Below are 13,982 nucleotides of genomic sequence, written 5' to 3' on the forward strand. Positions count from 1 at the left end.
ACCACATAGTCTGGACTCCAACTGACTTAGTACACAGCAGAATCAGTGGCAACGAGTGAAAATGTGTCCAGGTCCAGGACTCAAACGTGGGATCTCCTGTTTAATAGACATCTGCGTTAACCACTGTGTCATTCAGACACAATGTGTGTTGCAGTTGCACGAACTATCTTGGCATGCCTCCTGGCTGATCCACACTCCCATCGTGTGCCACCTATATGCAGCCCCTGTCCATGTCCTCCATGTTCACTACTTTGAGATTTCTGCAGGATGTCGAACGTAATTGTGTATCTGCACTGCAAGGTTGAAGATTCATGGCCCACCAACATGAATCAATTTTGGACATGTCCAAAAGAACAGACATGACTCACTTAATTGATTTACCTCGATGGGCAATGAATTCACCACCATCAGTGCGGATCCACAACTACGTTCGACCTCCTATGGGAATCTCAAAGTAGCGAGCATGAAGGGGGCTGCGGATAGGAGGAACATGATGGGAGTGCGGGTCGGCTGGGAGGCGTCCCGAAGTAATCAATGTAATTGAGTAAACACTGTGTCCTGATGGGGCAGTGGTTAACGCAACTGCCTAATATGCACATGATAATTAGACTCCTGGTCTGCCACACATTTTCGCTCGTTGCTGCTGGTTCCACATAAAGTCCTATTGCACCTGACATCAATAATTTCTTCCTTTTCCTTTCAACCCCCTCCACATTCAGTTTACATAGTATATTTTATCACATTGTTTATAAGATTAGCACTATAAACAACGAGTGTGATGACAAAAATGGAGTGATACTACGCACATTAATAGTCTCAGTTCTTATTTTGTATGGTGAAAAATCATCGTAGTAGTGATGGTCGTTCTACGTTCATAGTATTTGACTCTGTTCGTGAAGCTTCATCATGAGTCTTGAGAATGCACAGCGTATCAGACAGGTAATCGAAAGGAAGGACCTGCAGTTTCAACCAGACTCAAAGAGCCGATTCGTCGTTTTTGGTACACAGCGGCATGTGCAAATGTCGTTCCTTACACTACGCCATCGTCTTGGGCAGACGCCTCTCTTACCAGGTGGACGGTGGCAGTTGGACGGGGAGAACCACCAGGCTGACAGAGCGCAGCCCACCAGCCCAGCCGAGGTGAGCACCAGCATCAGAGTCAACTGCCAGTTGGAGTGTCCTGTGGAGAAAAAGGAAACTGAGGAATCCACATTCACTTTCCTGCACCTTAGCAGTAACGATAATTATAATACTGACCTCGGTGGTTCAATAAAAATATGGAGAGGAATGCCATAGAGAGTCCTGTTTTTGAGCACTTCCCCTTTAGTGTTTATGTTAATGACTTCCGAAACTACATGACTTGAAAAATTTCCTCTATTTTGATGATCTGGCACTGAGCACATTAGGTCAGAATTTCTCTATTCTCAAGTTCTCCGCCCAGTAAAATGATTTGACAATTTATTTGTAAGCAGAGGGGGCGTATAAAGGTTGCAGAGTTGATAAATACAATGAATACCTTAGTCATGAGAGCTACGTTCTGAGACGACTAAAAGTCATGGGAAAACGATATGCAGACCTATAGATTGCGATGGTATCGCGTACACAAGGCATAAAAGGGCAGTGCGTTGGCGGAGCTGCCATTAGCACTCAGCTGATCCATGTGAAAAGGTTTCCGACGTGGTTATGTCTGCACGCATGGAATCAACAGACTTTGAACACGAAATGGTACTTGGAGCTAGATGCATCAGACATTCCATTTCGGAAATCGTAAGAGAATCAATATTTCGAGAGCCACAGTGTCATGAGTGTGTCGAGAATACCAAATTTCAGGCATCACCTCTACCCACGCACAAAGCAGTGGCCGACGGCCTCCGCTTAACGATCGTGAGCAGCGGCGCTTGCGTAGAATTGAAAGTGCTAACAGACAAGCAACAATGGCCGGCCGTAGTGGCCGTGCGGTTCTAGGCGCTGCAGTCTGGAACCGAGCGACCGCTACGGTCACAGGTTCGAATCCTGCCTCGGGCATGGATGTGTGTGATGTCCTTAGGTTACTTACGTTTAATTAGTTCTAAGTTCTAGACGACTGATGACCTCAGAAGTTGAGTCGCATAGTGCTCAGAGCCATTTGAACCAAGCAACAATGCATGTAATAACATCAGAAATCATTGTGGAACTACGAGGAATCCATCCGCTAGGACAGGAATGCGACATTTAGTGTGAATGGGCTTTCGAAGAGGACGACCGATGCGAGAGACTTTGGTAACAGCGCGTGACATACAGCGCGTCTCTTGGGGTCGTGACCATATCGGTTGGACAAATCGATCGTTGACTGGAAATAGTTATGTTCGGCAACTTGGAGACCATTTGCAGCCATTCATGGCCACAGGACCACAATATTGTTTACGGATGGTTTGAAGAACAATCCGGACAATTCTAGCAAATGATCTGACCATAGCCGGCCGGAGTGGCCGTGCGGTTCTACGCGCTACAGTCTGGAACTGAGCGACCGCTACGGTCACAGGTTCGAATCCCGCCTCGGGCATGGATGTGTGTGATGTCCTTAGGTTAGTTACGTTTAATTAGTTCTAAGTTCTAGACGACTGATGACCTCAGAAGGTAAGTCGCATAGTGCTCAGAGCCATTTGAACCATTTGATCTGACCATACAGATCGCCCTACATGAATTCAATCGGACGTTTATAGGACATAATCGAAAGGGCAGTTCGTGCACAACATCCTTCGCAATCACCACTTTCGCAATTACAGACAGCTATAGAGAAGCATGGCTCAATATTTCTGCAGACGACTTCCAACGACTTGTTGAGTCCGTGCCACGTCGAATTTCTGCCCTACGCCGGGCAATAGGAGATCCGACACTATGTTAAGAGGCGTCCCACTGTTTCTGTCACCTCACTGTAAAGCAGTATCACTACTTCTATAATGTTTTGATGTATTACACCTTAACGTGGTCGTAAGTAAGACTTTGAGGTGGAGCATAGACTATGTCTTTCAGTTACGTTATCTGGTATAGGGGATGGACAATAGGGACAGAGTGTTAGTGGAGTGAAGTGCGAAGTCTTTCCTCCAGTGTCAACAGAGAACATGTTTGATCTTGACTGCGGCCGTGTAAAGTGAGGGTGTCACAGGGTCCTGTTCTGGGTACGTTGGTGCACTGATCTGCCACTAAACACAACATATGACTCAAACATTTATATCTTTGCAGATGACACAAGTGCTACTGACAAGAGAATGATTAATGCTTAACTGTAACAAAGTGCAGTGCATACTGTGTGCGACGCGGACCTCTTGCAGAAGCGAAATTTTACTGTCCAAAGCCAATCAAATAGTCAGTCTTAGGACTGACGGTAGATGGAACTTTTTGTTTTGAAGTATTGGCTCATTGCGTAAGTCCGTGTCATTCTTCATTGCACTGACACCATTGTATTACGAAGGCTTCATTTTTCGTTAGTCATTTGTATTTCTTCAATTTGGCGTTTGATTATTGGAAACAGTGGTTTGCATGTTATTGGCCATTTTCAAGGCTCATCAATATAGAGCGTCAAGTAGAGGAAAATAAACAATCCCGACGCATTTCACTCTTCGAGTTTAATCGTGGATCTAGTACTACAGAGGCCACGAGAAGAATTTGTGATATCTACGGAAGAGAAATATTTGCTGAGAAAACGTCACGGATTTAGTTTTCTCGTTTCCAGAAATGAAAATTCGATTCGTATGATGAACCACTTTCTCGGACACCTTCTCTTTGTGATGAAAACAGCCTAAATCAGTTGCTTCGCAATAATCCTCGCGAAACATCTTAGGAATTGGCACAAATTATGCAATGCAATTACACGACCATTGTCCACCATTTGTATTTATTGGTTACACAAGTACAACACGTGTTCAGTGACACCCATAAAAATACGTGAATAACACCAATTAGGGACTAGCGTTCCATTTTGAAGTTTCTGTTAAGAACAGGCTTACAGATTCCCTCAACTCAAAGCAACAACTTCAGGAGAAGCACATAGTCCTACTTGAACACTGGCAGCTGGTCGTTTACAAAGCTGGTAATTAAATCACTGAGTAGTGCGTCCAGTTACTGTGTGTTGTTTTGTAACGTAATGTAGTGCATTTTGTTCTAATAAAATAAAATCATGGTATTTTTAAAACGATACGTACTTCTGAACCGACCTCATATCACAGTCAATGTACAGGATGTTTAAAAAATAATTGTATACATTTCGCGAGTGTAATGTATGAACCAAAATAAGAGTAAAGTATTAAACAAAATTTTGTCCGAAACTGATTTTTTTCCAAGATATGCAACAGAACAGGGATCACAAATGCCCCATAAAAAGCAACACAAAATTAATTCTTCTCAGAAAGCCACAAATTCAGTACGGCTACGTACCGTACAGGTTCAAAATGGTGCCAATGTAGATGAAGACAGTGACGTGGTCGACGTCTTACCTCTCTCGAAATGTTGCAACGTCTGTTCATCTCTTTCTGTACAGTTGCACAATCATTTACAGTTCGCTGCTGCCGTTGTGCCACATTCTCAGTTGCAACATCACACACGAGCTCTTTGAGATGGTCCCAAAGGTAGAAGCCAAGGCGGTTAAGATTCGGAGAGCTGGCGGGCGAAGCAACTGCTCCCGTAACGCCTGTCCACTAATCTGGATAAGCAATATTGAGATTTTGCCTCCCGACTGAGATGTGTCGTGGAGCTGGGAGCAGAACGGATTTTGGTTCTCATGCTGTCACAGCTGACGCCGGCTACTGGGCCACTGAGTACAAGACGTTACACATACTCTCTATTAATCTGAAGAAGTACTATTAAATATTAATCGATCTTTTTCGTACTTAGTATACCAAATTCTATGGATAACAAAACCATACTGTTAAAATTTCAAATCAATAACTTCAGTACTTTTGGAGATATAAATTTTTACCTAAAACACTTTAATAATTGTGCTGGCGTTGTGAAACTGAGTGAGGGACAATAATGTGTTCATCTATAGTATCAATTGAAATCACAACCAAGAGGACAGGTGCATATAATAATCTACTTTTCTGGAATTTTCTTTAGTTTCATTACCACAGATTTCTGACATAATTAAAAGTGAAAAATTATTATTATTTCATCGTGGTTTGGTTGTGTGGGTGTTTTGGAGGGACTGAGAGAGAGAATGGAGGATATTCATAAAGTCAGGATGTGATATTTTATTAAAACTATATGAATGTTTGCATCAGGAAGTAGTTGTGTAATAGAGGAACTTGTGAATTACGTTCGAGGGAGCTTGATTTTGCAAAAGGCAGCCAGAAGAGACGTTGAGTATTAAATTTACCAGTAATTTATTTTGTGGAAAGGAATCGCATTCTGTTTTCATTGAATTTTACTTAGTTTCGGAATTACGAGATTCCTAGTTTACATTACTTGTGGTAATCTGGTTGGCTAACGTTAGAATACCACGAGTATAGAAGTGCTCGAGTTGATGTGACTGGCTGCTTAACATACTAGCCAGTAGGAATTCAGCATTTCTCGCGCGTTTGAGTAGGCCTTGTTGCCTCAGATCTGTGAGTCGAGATACTCGCCCGGCAGCCTTCTTCTGGTAAATACCTATCTTAAATCGCGCTGATCAAATTTGTGCCAAAATGAAGAAATTCACGCGTTTGATTGGCTCTCGGGACGGTGACGAAAGGGACTACAGTACTGAGTATTTTGTGAAAATTTGAGCTCTGTGAGTGGGTTATTATAGGAGACATTCGCGTCTGAACATTTCATATCGCACATGTGGCGTATTACGAGCAGATTACGAGACATTATGGCAAGCACTTCTTTACACGAATCTGCTGAACGACTGAATGTGTTAGCTCGCAAGTGGTCATGGATCAGTGACTGTTTAGGAAGTTCAAAATATCCAGTCGGACTAAATATCTTCTGGCTGCTTTCGCGTGTGAACTTGTAACATAGACAGTCAATGACGTTGAGATATAAAAATACGGATTTGATAGCCATTTTCCGAGTTTTAAAGACAATAAACCAACTTAAAGGAAATTTTAGACTTTTTTTCAAATTAGTCATGTAAATATCCCAAACGCTCCATAGTTTAACTTTCAGTCACTGCCCATGGACTGGAGTTATGTGGCCTTCGTGTGGTAAGTATTTAGTCGAAGTTTCGTCAAAGCTGCTTTTGCAATATCTACCATCGCAGAGTCAAGGGTCAGACAACCTGAAACCTATCCAGGTAGTTGGACTGGTTGTTTAAAGGGTAATGAGAGACCAACCGGCTGCGCCGCAGGCTGAGGAATAATACGTGGTCCAAGTAACTGATTTTCCACTACACCGCACCAAATGTTCATCGCCAAATTGCGTTTATATCCTCTTACTAGAAATCTCATACGTCCACACGTGCGTGTTATGAGTGTTAACGCTACCCGCACGGGTAAAGAGGCTCTCATCTGTAGACGATACCCGACGACCGGACAGTGGATCAGCAGCATGGCGCTCGAGTGAGCACTGACAGAAATTCTGACGTCAGGTGTGAGCTCCTGTCTGGTGGTGAAAATGGCGGAACTGCTGTCTCCGTAGCAGGCGCCTTACAGTTGACTGAGGAACCCCTACAGCGACACTTATAAGGCGGGTACTTATGGTCGGATCTACATCTGCTATTTCCAGGATGTTCTCAACAACAATGATGTAATGCCTACCACAAATGATGTTATGCATCATAACTCGGAAATAAAGCAATTTCAGACAAAATGTTGTTTAACGTTTTAGTCTTATTTTGATGCATGCATTACACTCACGAAATGTGTGCAGTTACTTTTGAGGTACCCATTGTGCACGAACTGAATGCTGATATCTTCACTGGTGAAGATACCAGACCTTTGTCAGGCTGGTGATCACCACTGTCTGTCACACAAAAAGGCGAAGGCTTCTTTATTTTGTTTACATTCAGTCTATTGTCTCGTATGGTGTTATACGCTAATGAACCAAAACATTATGACGACCTGCTTAATAGCTTGTTTGGAACGAAATACATAACTGATTCTGTCTACCACGGATTAGAAAGTTTGTGGTAGGTTTTTGGAGGTGTGTGGCATTAGACGTCTATTCACTGGCCTTGTAATTCACTTAAATTACGTGCCGCTCATCTGCGTACGCAGTGATGGCGCCCAATAGCGACCCAGATGGGATTTACATAAGGCAAATTTGGTCGCCGAGACCTCAACGTGAATTCACTATAATGCTCCTCAAATCACTGTACGACGGTTCTGGTTCCGAGACACGGACAATTATACTACTGAAAGATGAAGTCACCCTCGCGGAAGACATCAAACGTGAAGGGATGCAGGTGGCTCGCAGTTGTCGTTGTGTCTTCGATTACTACCACAGGCCCCATGAAGCGCTGGAGAATGTCTTCCATAGCATGATACTGCTCCCACCAGCCTAAGTCCGTGGCACGCTGCAAGTTTCGAGCCGCCGGTCATCTCGATGACGGCGTTTGTGGAGACGACCATCCACATAGTGTAGCAAAAATTTGATTTACCCGAACAGCTGACAAGTTTCCGCTGATCGACGGTCGAATCTCCGTGGTCCCGTCCGCACTGAAACCGTAATGGTCGATGTCGTTGGGTCAACATTTGAACACGTAGGGATGGTCTACTGTGGAGCTCCATGTTCAACAACGCACGATGAACGGTGTGTTCCGAAACACTTGTGCGTGCACCAGCACTGTGCTCTTTCGGCAGAGCTGCCACAGATCACTATCTATCATACTTTACTGAGCAGACAAGCCTCCGAACCCCATATTCTGTGAAGAGTTGTGGACTTCCAATCATTTAGCTCCTAGTGGTAGTTTCACTGTCCTACCTCTTTGCGTAGATGCTCACGACAGTAGCACGTGAACATTCGGCCAGTTTCGCCGTTTTCAAGATATTCATTCACGGTCTCCGCGTAATAATAATCCGCTATTTGTTAAAGCCACTTAACTCAAAGGATTTCCCCATTTGCAGCCCATGTCTTGGCTAGGGTGATTCCCCGTCCGTGTCTGATCCGTTTACATTTTGTTAGCGCATCACGTACCCGCAAGGTCTCGAGGCAGCATACAACGACGCAGTAGGCAGTGGTCATATCGCTTTGGTCTGTCGGTGAATGTTGCGGCAACTCTGAGCATTCACGGAGAATATTCTTCGCCCACAAAAGTACTGTCAGGCTGATCTGCGGTGTCAGTTCGCGAACTTCGCGTAAGCCGTTGTTCAGCCGTATCGGAATTCTAACTCTGCTGTTCATGTACGTATACTGCTTTATTGAATTTGTTGTTGACAATATCGACTGCAACATTCATTCGATCAATCAACGCTAGACGCAGAAACGGTACGCACTTGGATAACACCTTCACAAGCACTGTACGGAAAGGAATACGCTACTCAACAGGTCTCATTTCTATAGGCTTCCAGCAGAACTAACAGAACTGGCTGATAATCTCCAAGTATTCAAATCCAAGTGTATTTGTGGCATACTCTTGCTGTACTGGACAGGAATTCTTTGCAGTAGCACAGAACGTTTCTCTGTAATGGTATTTATTCGTATAATTTCTCACAATTTTGACTCATGTTATTAATTCTTTAATTTTTTTATCATTATTCTTATCAGCAGTCTGTAAGCTAAGTACTCTTTCATTCCATGAAGAAGCAGCATGGGCTCACATAGTCCCATGGAAGCTAATAAATAAATAAAACAAGTATATCAGTATCTGGAATCAAAGTGACCATCAAACATAGTGTAATTACCAAAAAGAGAAATCCCTATGGAACAAATGGGCGCGAACTGTTAGAACTGGATTTCCGCCGATATTCTCAAATGCACAGTGGTAGATTACCAGAAGCCCTGGCGTCGATGTCCAGGTCGTCAACGACGTGCCGGTGGTGCAGCAGCCTCGCGGCGCGCACGCCGCTGCCCGCGTCCAGCGCGACGTCTGCCGCCTGCAGCGCGGCGTCGACGTCTGCGTCCGCGTACGGCAAGATGGCGGAGCGCACGCGGGCCACCTCGGCGCCCTCGTCGGCCCCGCCGTCTCCAGCGGCTCCAGACGCCTCCACCTCGTTGTCCACCTCGTTATCTCGCACTGGCAGCCGTATCCTGGGCAGAAGGCTTTACGTAATTTTTGTTTGGCCTTTGGTGCACGGTGTGTCCGAGAAGTTTCCGTGTCCACCGATCAAAACAGTACATCATGTGATCACAAGTATCCGGACACCCCTAAGTAAAAGGTGGAAACGACCACTAAATGTTACGAGAGGCGGAACCGACACAATAAAACGAGGCAAGGATACAGTAGTCGAAATCAGTATAAGGGCAGGGTCCCTACGAAAGTAAAAATTAAAATATCTGAAGCTTACATGCATTGAATTTATTATGAAAATACACTACTGGCCATTAAAATTGCTACACCAAGAAGAAATGCAGATGATAAAAGGGTATTCATTGGACAAATATATTATAATAGAACTGACTTGTGATTACATTTTCACGCAATTTGGGTGCATAGATACTGAGAAATCAGTACCCAGAACAACCACCTCTGGCCGTAATAACGGCCTTGATACGCCTGGGCATTGAGTCAAACAGAGCTTGGATGGCGTATACAGGTACAGCTGCACATGCAGCTTCAGCACGATACCACAGTTCATCAAGAGTACTGACTGGCGTATTGTGACGAGCCACTTGCTCGACCACCATTGACCAGACGTTTTCAGTTGGTGAGAGGTCTGGAGAATGTGCTGGTCATGGCAGCAGTCGAATATTTTCTGTATCCAGAAAGGCCCATACAGGACTTGTAACATGCGGTAGTGCATTATCCTGGTGAAATGTAGGGTTTCGCAGGGATCGGTTAAAGGGTAGAGCCACGGGTCGTAACACATCTGAAATGTAACGTCCACTGTTCAAAGTGCCGTAAATGCGAAAAAGAGGTGACCGAGACGTGTAACCAATGGCACCCCATACCATACGCCGGGTGATACGGCAGTATGGCGATGACGAATACACGCGTCCAATGTGCGTACACCGCGATGTCGCCAAACACGGATGCGGCCATCATGATTCTGTAAACAGAACCTGGATTCATCCGAAAAAATGACGTTTTGCCATTCGTGCATCCAGGTTCGTCGTTGAGTACACCATCACAGGCGCTCCTGTCTGTGATGCAGCGTCAAGGATAACCGCAGCCATTGTCTCCGAGCTGATAGCCCCTGCTGCTGCAAACGTCGTCGAACTGTTCGTGCAGATGGTTATTGTCTTGCAAACGTCCCCATCAGTTGACTCAGGGATCGAGAAGTGGCTGCACGATCCGTTACAGCCATGTGGATAAGATGCCTATCTCGACTGCTAGTGATACGAGGCCGTTGGGATCCAGCACGGCGTTCCGTATTACCCTCCTGAAACAACCCGATTCCATATTCTGCTAACAGTCATTGTATCTCGACCAAAGCGAGCAGCAATGTCGCGATACGATAAACCGCAATCGCGATAGGCTACAATCCGACCTTAATCAGAGTCGCAAACGTGATGGTACGCATTTCTCCTCCTTACACGAGGCATCACAACAACGTTTCACCAATCACCGCCGGTCAACTGCTGTTTGTGTATGAGAAATCGGTTGGAAACTTTCCTCATGTCAGCACGTTGTAGGTGTCGCCACCGGCGCCAACCTTGTGTGAATGCTCTGAAAAGCTAATCATTTGCATATCACAGCATCTTCTTCCTGTCGGTTAAATTACGCGTCTGTAGCACGTCATCTTGGTGGTGTAGCAATGGCCAGTAGTGTAGTAGATACATGTAAGACAAATAATGGTGACGGAATTACATATATATCTCATATCCTGTGAGAGGGGGGGGGGGTTGTTTAGAAGGAGACCGTACAGCGAGGTCATCGGTCTCATAGGATTACGGCAGGACGGAGAAGGAAATCCGCCGTGCCTTTTCAAAGGAACCATCCCGGCATTTGCCTGGAGCGATTTAGGGAAATCACGGAAAACCTAAATCAGGATGGTAGGACACGGGATTGAACCGCCGTCCTCCCGAATGCGAGTCCAGTGTGCTAGCCACTGCGCCACCTCGCTCGGTGCGGAAATACGTGGTTCGTTCATAACACGAGTAACAAAGTAAGGTGTTGGCATTTCCTGGTTGGATACTGGTATAAAGGCACTCACTGTCCTGTTGTGTTACTGCACTGTCAGTAATTTGTAAGAACTCCGTTCTTCCTAACTACCTCAAAAGTTCCCTTCGCCGTTGATTTTGTTAGGGTTTGTGGTTCTTGCAATGAAATTGTCTCCCACTCTTCTCGTATCGCTCTTTTCAGCTCACATACGGCATGAAATCGCCTTCCACTGCGATAAACACGCCTTGCAGGGACTCCCAGAAGATTTTCTGTGGGGTTCAAATCCGGGCTACGTGCAGGCCAGGACAAGACAGCGATATCTCTATCTTCAAACCACGTTTTGGTTGTAGCAAAAACATGCGCAGATGCGTTATCTTCTTGAGATATGGGACTTTCGTCCCCTAGGTCCTCATACACGATTCTCTGTTCTGTATCTAGCATCTTTGTGTACATTTTATAATGCATTCTAGTCGCCTGCCAAGCAATGCTTAGTTTGCCTTTATCGCTGAAGTCTGTCCATATATCAAATCTTCGACCCCCCCCCCCCCCCAAATTTCTGTTCATTCATGCCTGCTGCTCTGTTGTCATATCACGCCAATAATACTGAAATCCATCCAGCCCACTTAACTTAAACTTCTCCTCATCACTGAAGAGCTATTTATCTCACTGTGAAGTCAATGACATACGTTTTTCAGCAAACTCCAATCTAGCTTGTTTATGTTTGAGTGATAGAGCAGGTTTCTGCAGTCGTTTCTCGAACGCATCTGACAGAATCTGTCGTACACGTCTGGCAGTTGCAACTCTAAACCAGCAACAAGCTGAGAAGAATAACGGTTTGCAGCCATTTCTTTGCGCAAAATTAACTTTTCGGTGCCTCAGATAATTTTCTACTTTGCACATCTTTTCCGTTCTGTCCATATCATGCGCCAAAACTAACGAAATTATCAATCACTGTAAATGAACGTTTCAACTTCTTGGTGATTTCACTATTAGAGTGTCCCACATTCTTCTACGCACCGATTCGTGTTTTTTTCAGCGCATTATAACTGTTTTCCCCGTGGCCTTGTCGCATTCGTGGTTTATGTACGTAACACGCACTGTCATAGTAATGTATGTTCTCTATCTGCTGTAAAACCTCGTAAATAAACAGTAACACCGTATAGAACTGACTGGCTTTATACTGAATTCGACCCTCTACTACATGAATCGTTGAAGTCTCGTTATACACTGTACTACTGACATCAAATGCGATACCACTTGACTGCGTTTGTCGATATACTGATTCTCATACTATCGCATGTAAACTATTCACAACTATTCCAACCGAATATATTAATTTTCCTACAATTTTCTATACCTTCATATTGATTTCTACTACTGTATTGTGTTCTTAGTAGAGAATTAGTATAGCAGGATAGATCGGTTAGGAGAGCTTAATGGCTTCGAACGTGGACTAGTCATTGACTGTCGCCTGTGGAACAAATCCATCAGGGACATGTCAACCATTCTAAAGCTTCCAGTGTCCACTGTTGGTGATGTGATTGTGAAGTGGAAACGCGAAGGAACCACCACAGTTAAAGTAAGACCTCATGTACTGACAGTCGAGGACCGTCGAATATTGCCGAGAGTGGTTGTCAAAGATCGCGTGTAATCATTGGACACAATCGCTCGTGTCTTCCAAAGTGGTATTAGTAGTCCAGCTAACACAATGATTGTGCGTAGGGACTTAAGAAGAATGGGCTACAACGGTCGAGCAGCTCTTCATAAGTGAGTGCAGGCATTCTCGGCGAATTTCATATACGAAGTCTTCACGGGTTGTCAGCCGAGTAGCGTCGTCGTCTCGTAGCAACGTTTCGATGGAATGCGTCTCCATCATCTTCAGGCGAAGTGTCGAGATATCATCGGTCGCGGGCGCGTGATTGGCCGGCGGCGGGAAGCGGAGAGCGGTCCAGCAGAGATATCAGCCCGCGACCGATGATATCTCGATATTTCGCCTGAAGATGATGGAGACGCATTCCATCGGAACGTTGCTACGAGACGACGACGCTACTCGGCTGACAAACCGTGAAGACTTCGTACAAGCTCTTCATAAGTCTGTAGTCAACGGTGAGCGACGCTTGAGGTGGTGTAAAGACCGACATGGGCCCAGGAAATGACCTGGGGGGGTCTCTGCAGACATCATGAGACTCTGGCATAAAATGGGGGTGATACGCGATTACAAGAACTCAGCAAGAGAGTTCTCACAGCCTCTGTCACCTCAATTCTCCAACTTCCTACCTACACGTGGTGCCCCTGTTAAGCCGAGCAACTCAGCGGAAGGTTGGGTAACCAACCCCAGCGGGAAACTGAGTCGGTGAGCAGATAGGAGTTGGAGGACAGTGGAAGGCAACGGGAAACCACCACTGAACTATCCCAAGAAAACCCCATGGCTTCGCTCAGCTCAAAATGTTCCGGAGTTTCAAGTTCCCCGATCGGATCTGCGGGGGGAACCAGGTTGAGAGGAGCTTCACGAAGAGTAAGATGGTGCAAAGAGAAGCACTGCATAGGAACATGGAATGTAAGATCCATGTATCAAGGAAAACTAGACATAGTGAAAAGAGAAATGGAGAAAATTAACATCGACATATTGGGAATAAGTGAAATGAGGTGGACTGGCATGGGAGAATTTGCTTCGGATGGCCATATGGTGTATTATTCTGGGCACGATAACAACAGAAGTAATGGAGTAGCCTTCATAGTTAGTGATAAAGTGAGAAAAGCTGTGATGGGATGCAAATATAAAAATGATCAGACTTCAAGGTCAGCCCCTCAACATCACAGTAAT

At 45.0% G+C, this 13,982-nt stretch overlaps 1 protein-coding gene across 1 annotated transcript in view; it reads right to left on the reverse strand.

Annotated features, from left to right (window-relative positions):
- Positions 1-13,982, reverse strand: part of LOC126234960 (uncharacterized) — a 561,291-nt gene that overhangs the window by 15,581 nt on the left and 531,728 nt on the right. The window contains exons 7-8 of the mRNA XM_049943699.1: positions 8,888-9,144; positions 1,070-1,180 (exon numbers count right to left, since the gene is read on the reverse strand). Of these exons, the coding sequence (XP_049799656.1) occupies positions 1,070-1,180; positions 8,888-9,144 (368 nt within the window). The remainder of the gene's footprint in view (positions 1-1,069; positions 1,181-8,887; positions 9,145-13,982) is intronic.

The sequence above is a fragment of the Schistocerca nitens genome, chromosome 2, assembly GCF_023898315.1.
Source record: "Schistocerca nitens isolate TAMUIC-IGC-003100 chromosome 2, iqSchNite1.1, whole genome shotgun sequence".
NCBI classification, from domain to species: Eukaryota; Metazoa; Arthropoda; class Insecta; order Orthoptera; family Acrididae; genus Schistocerca; species Schistocerca nitens.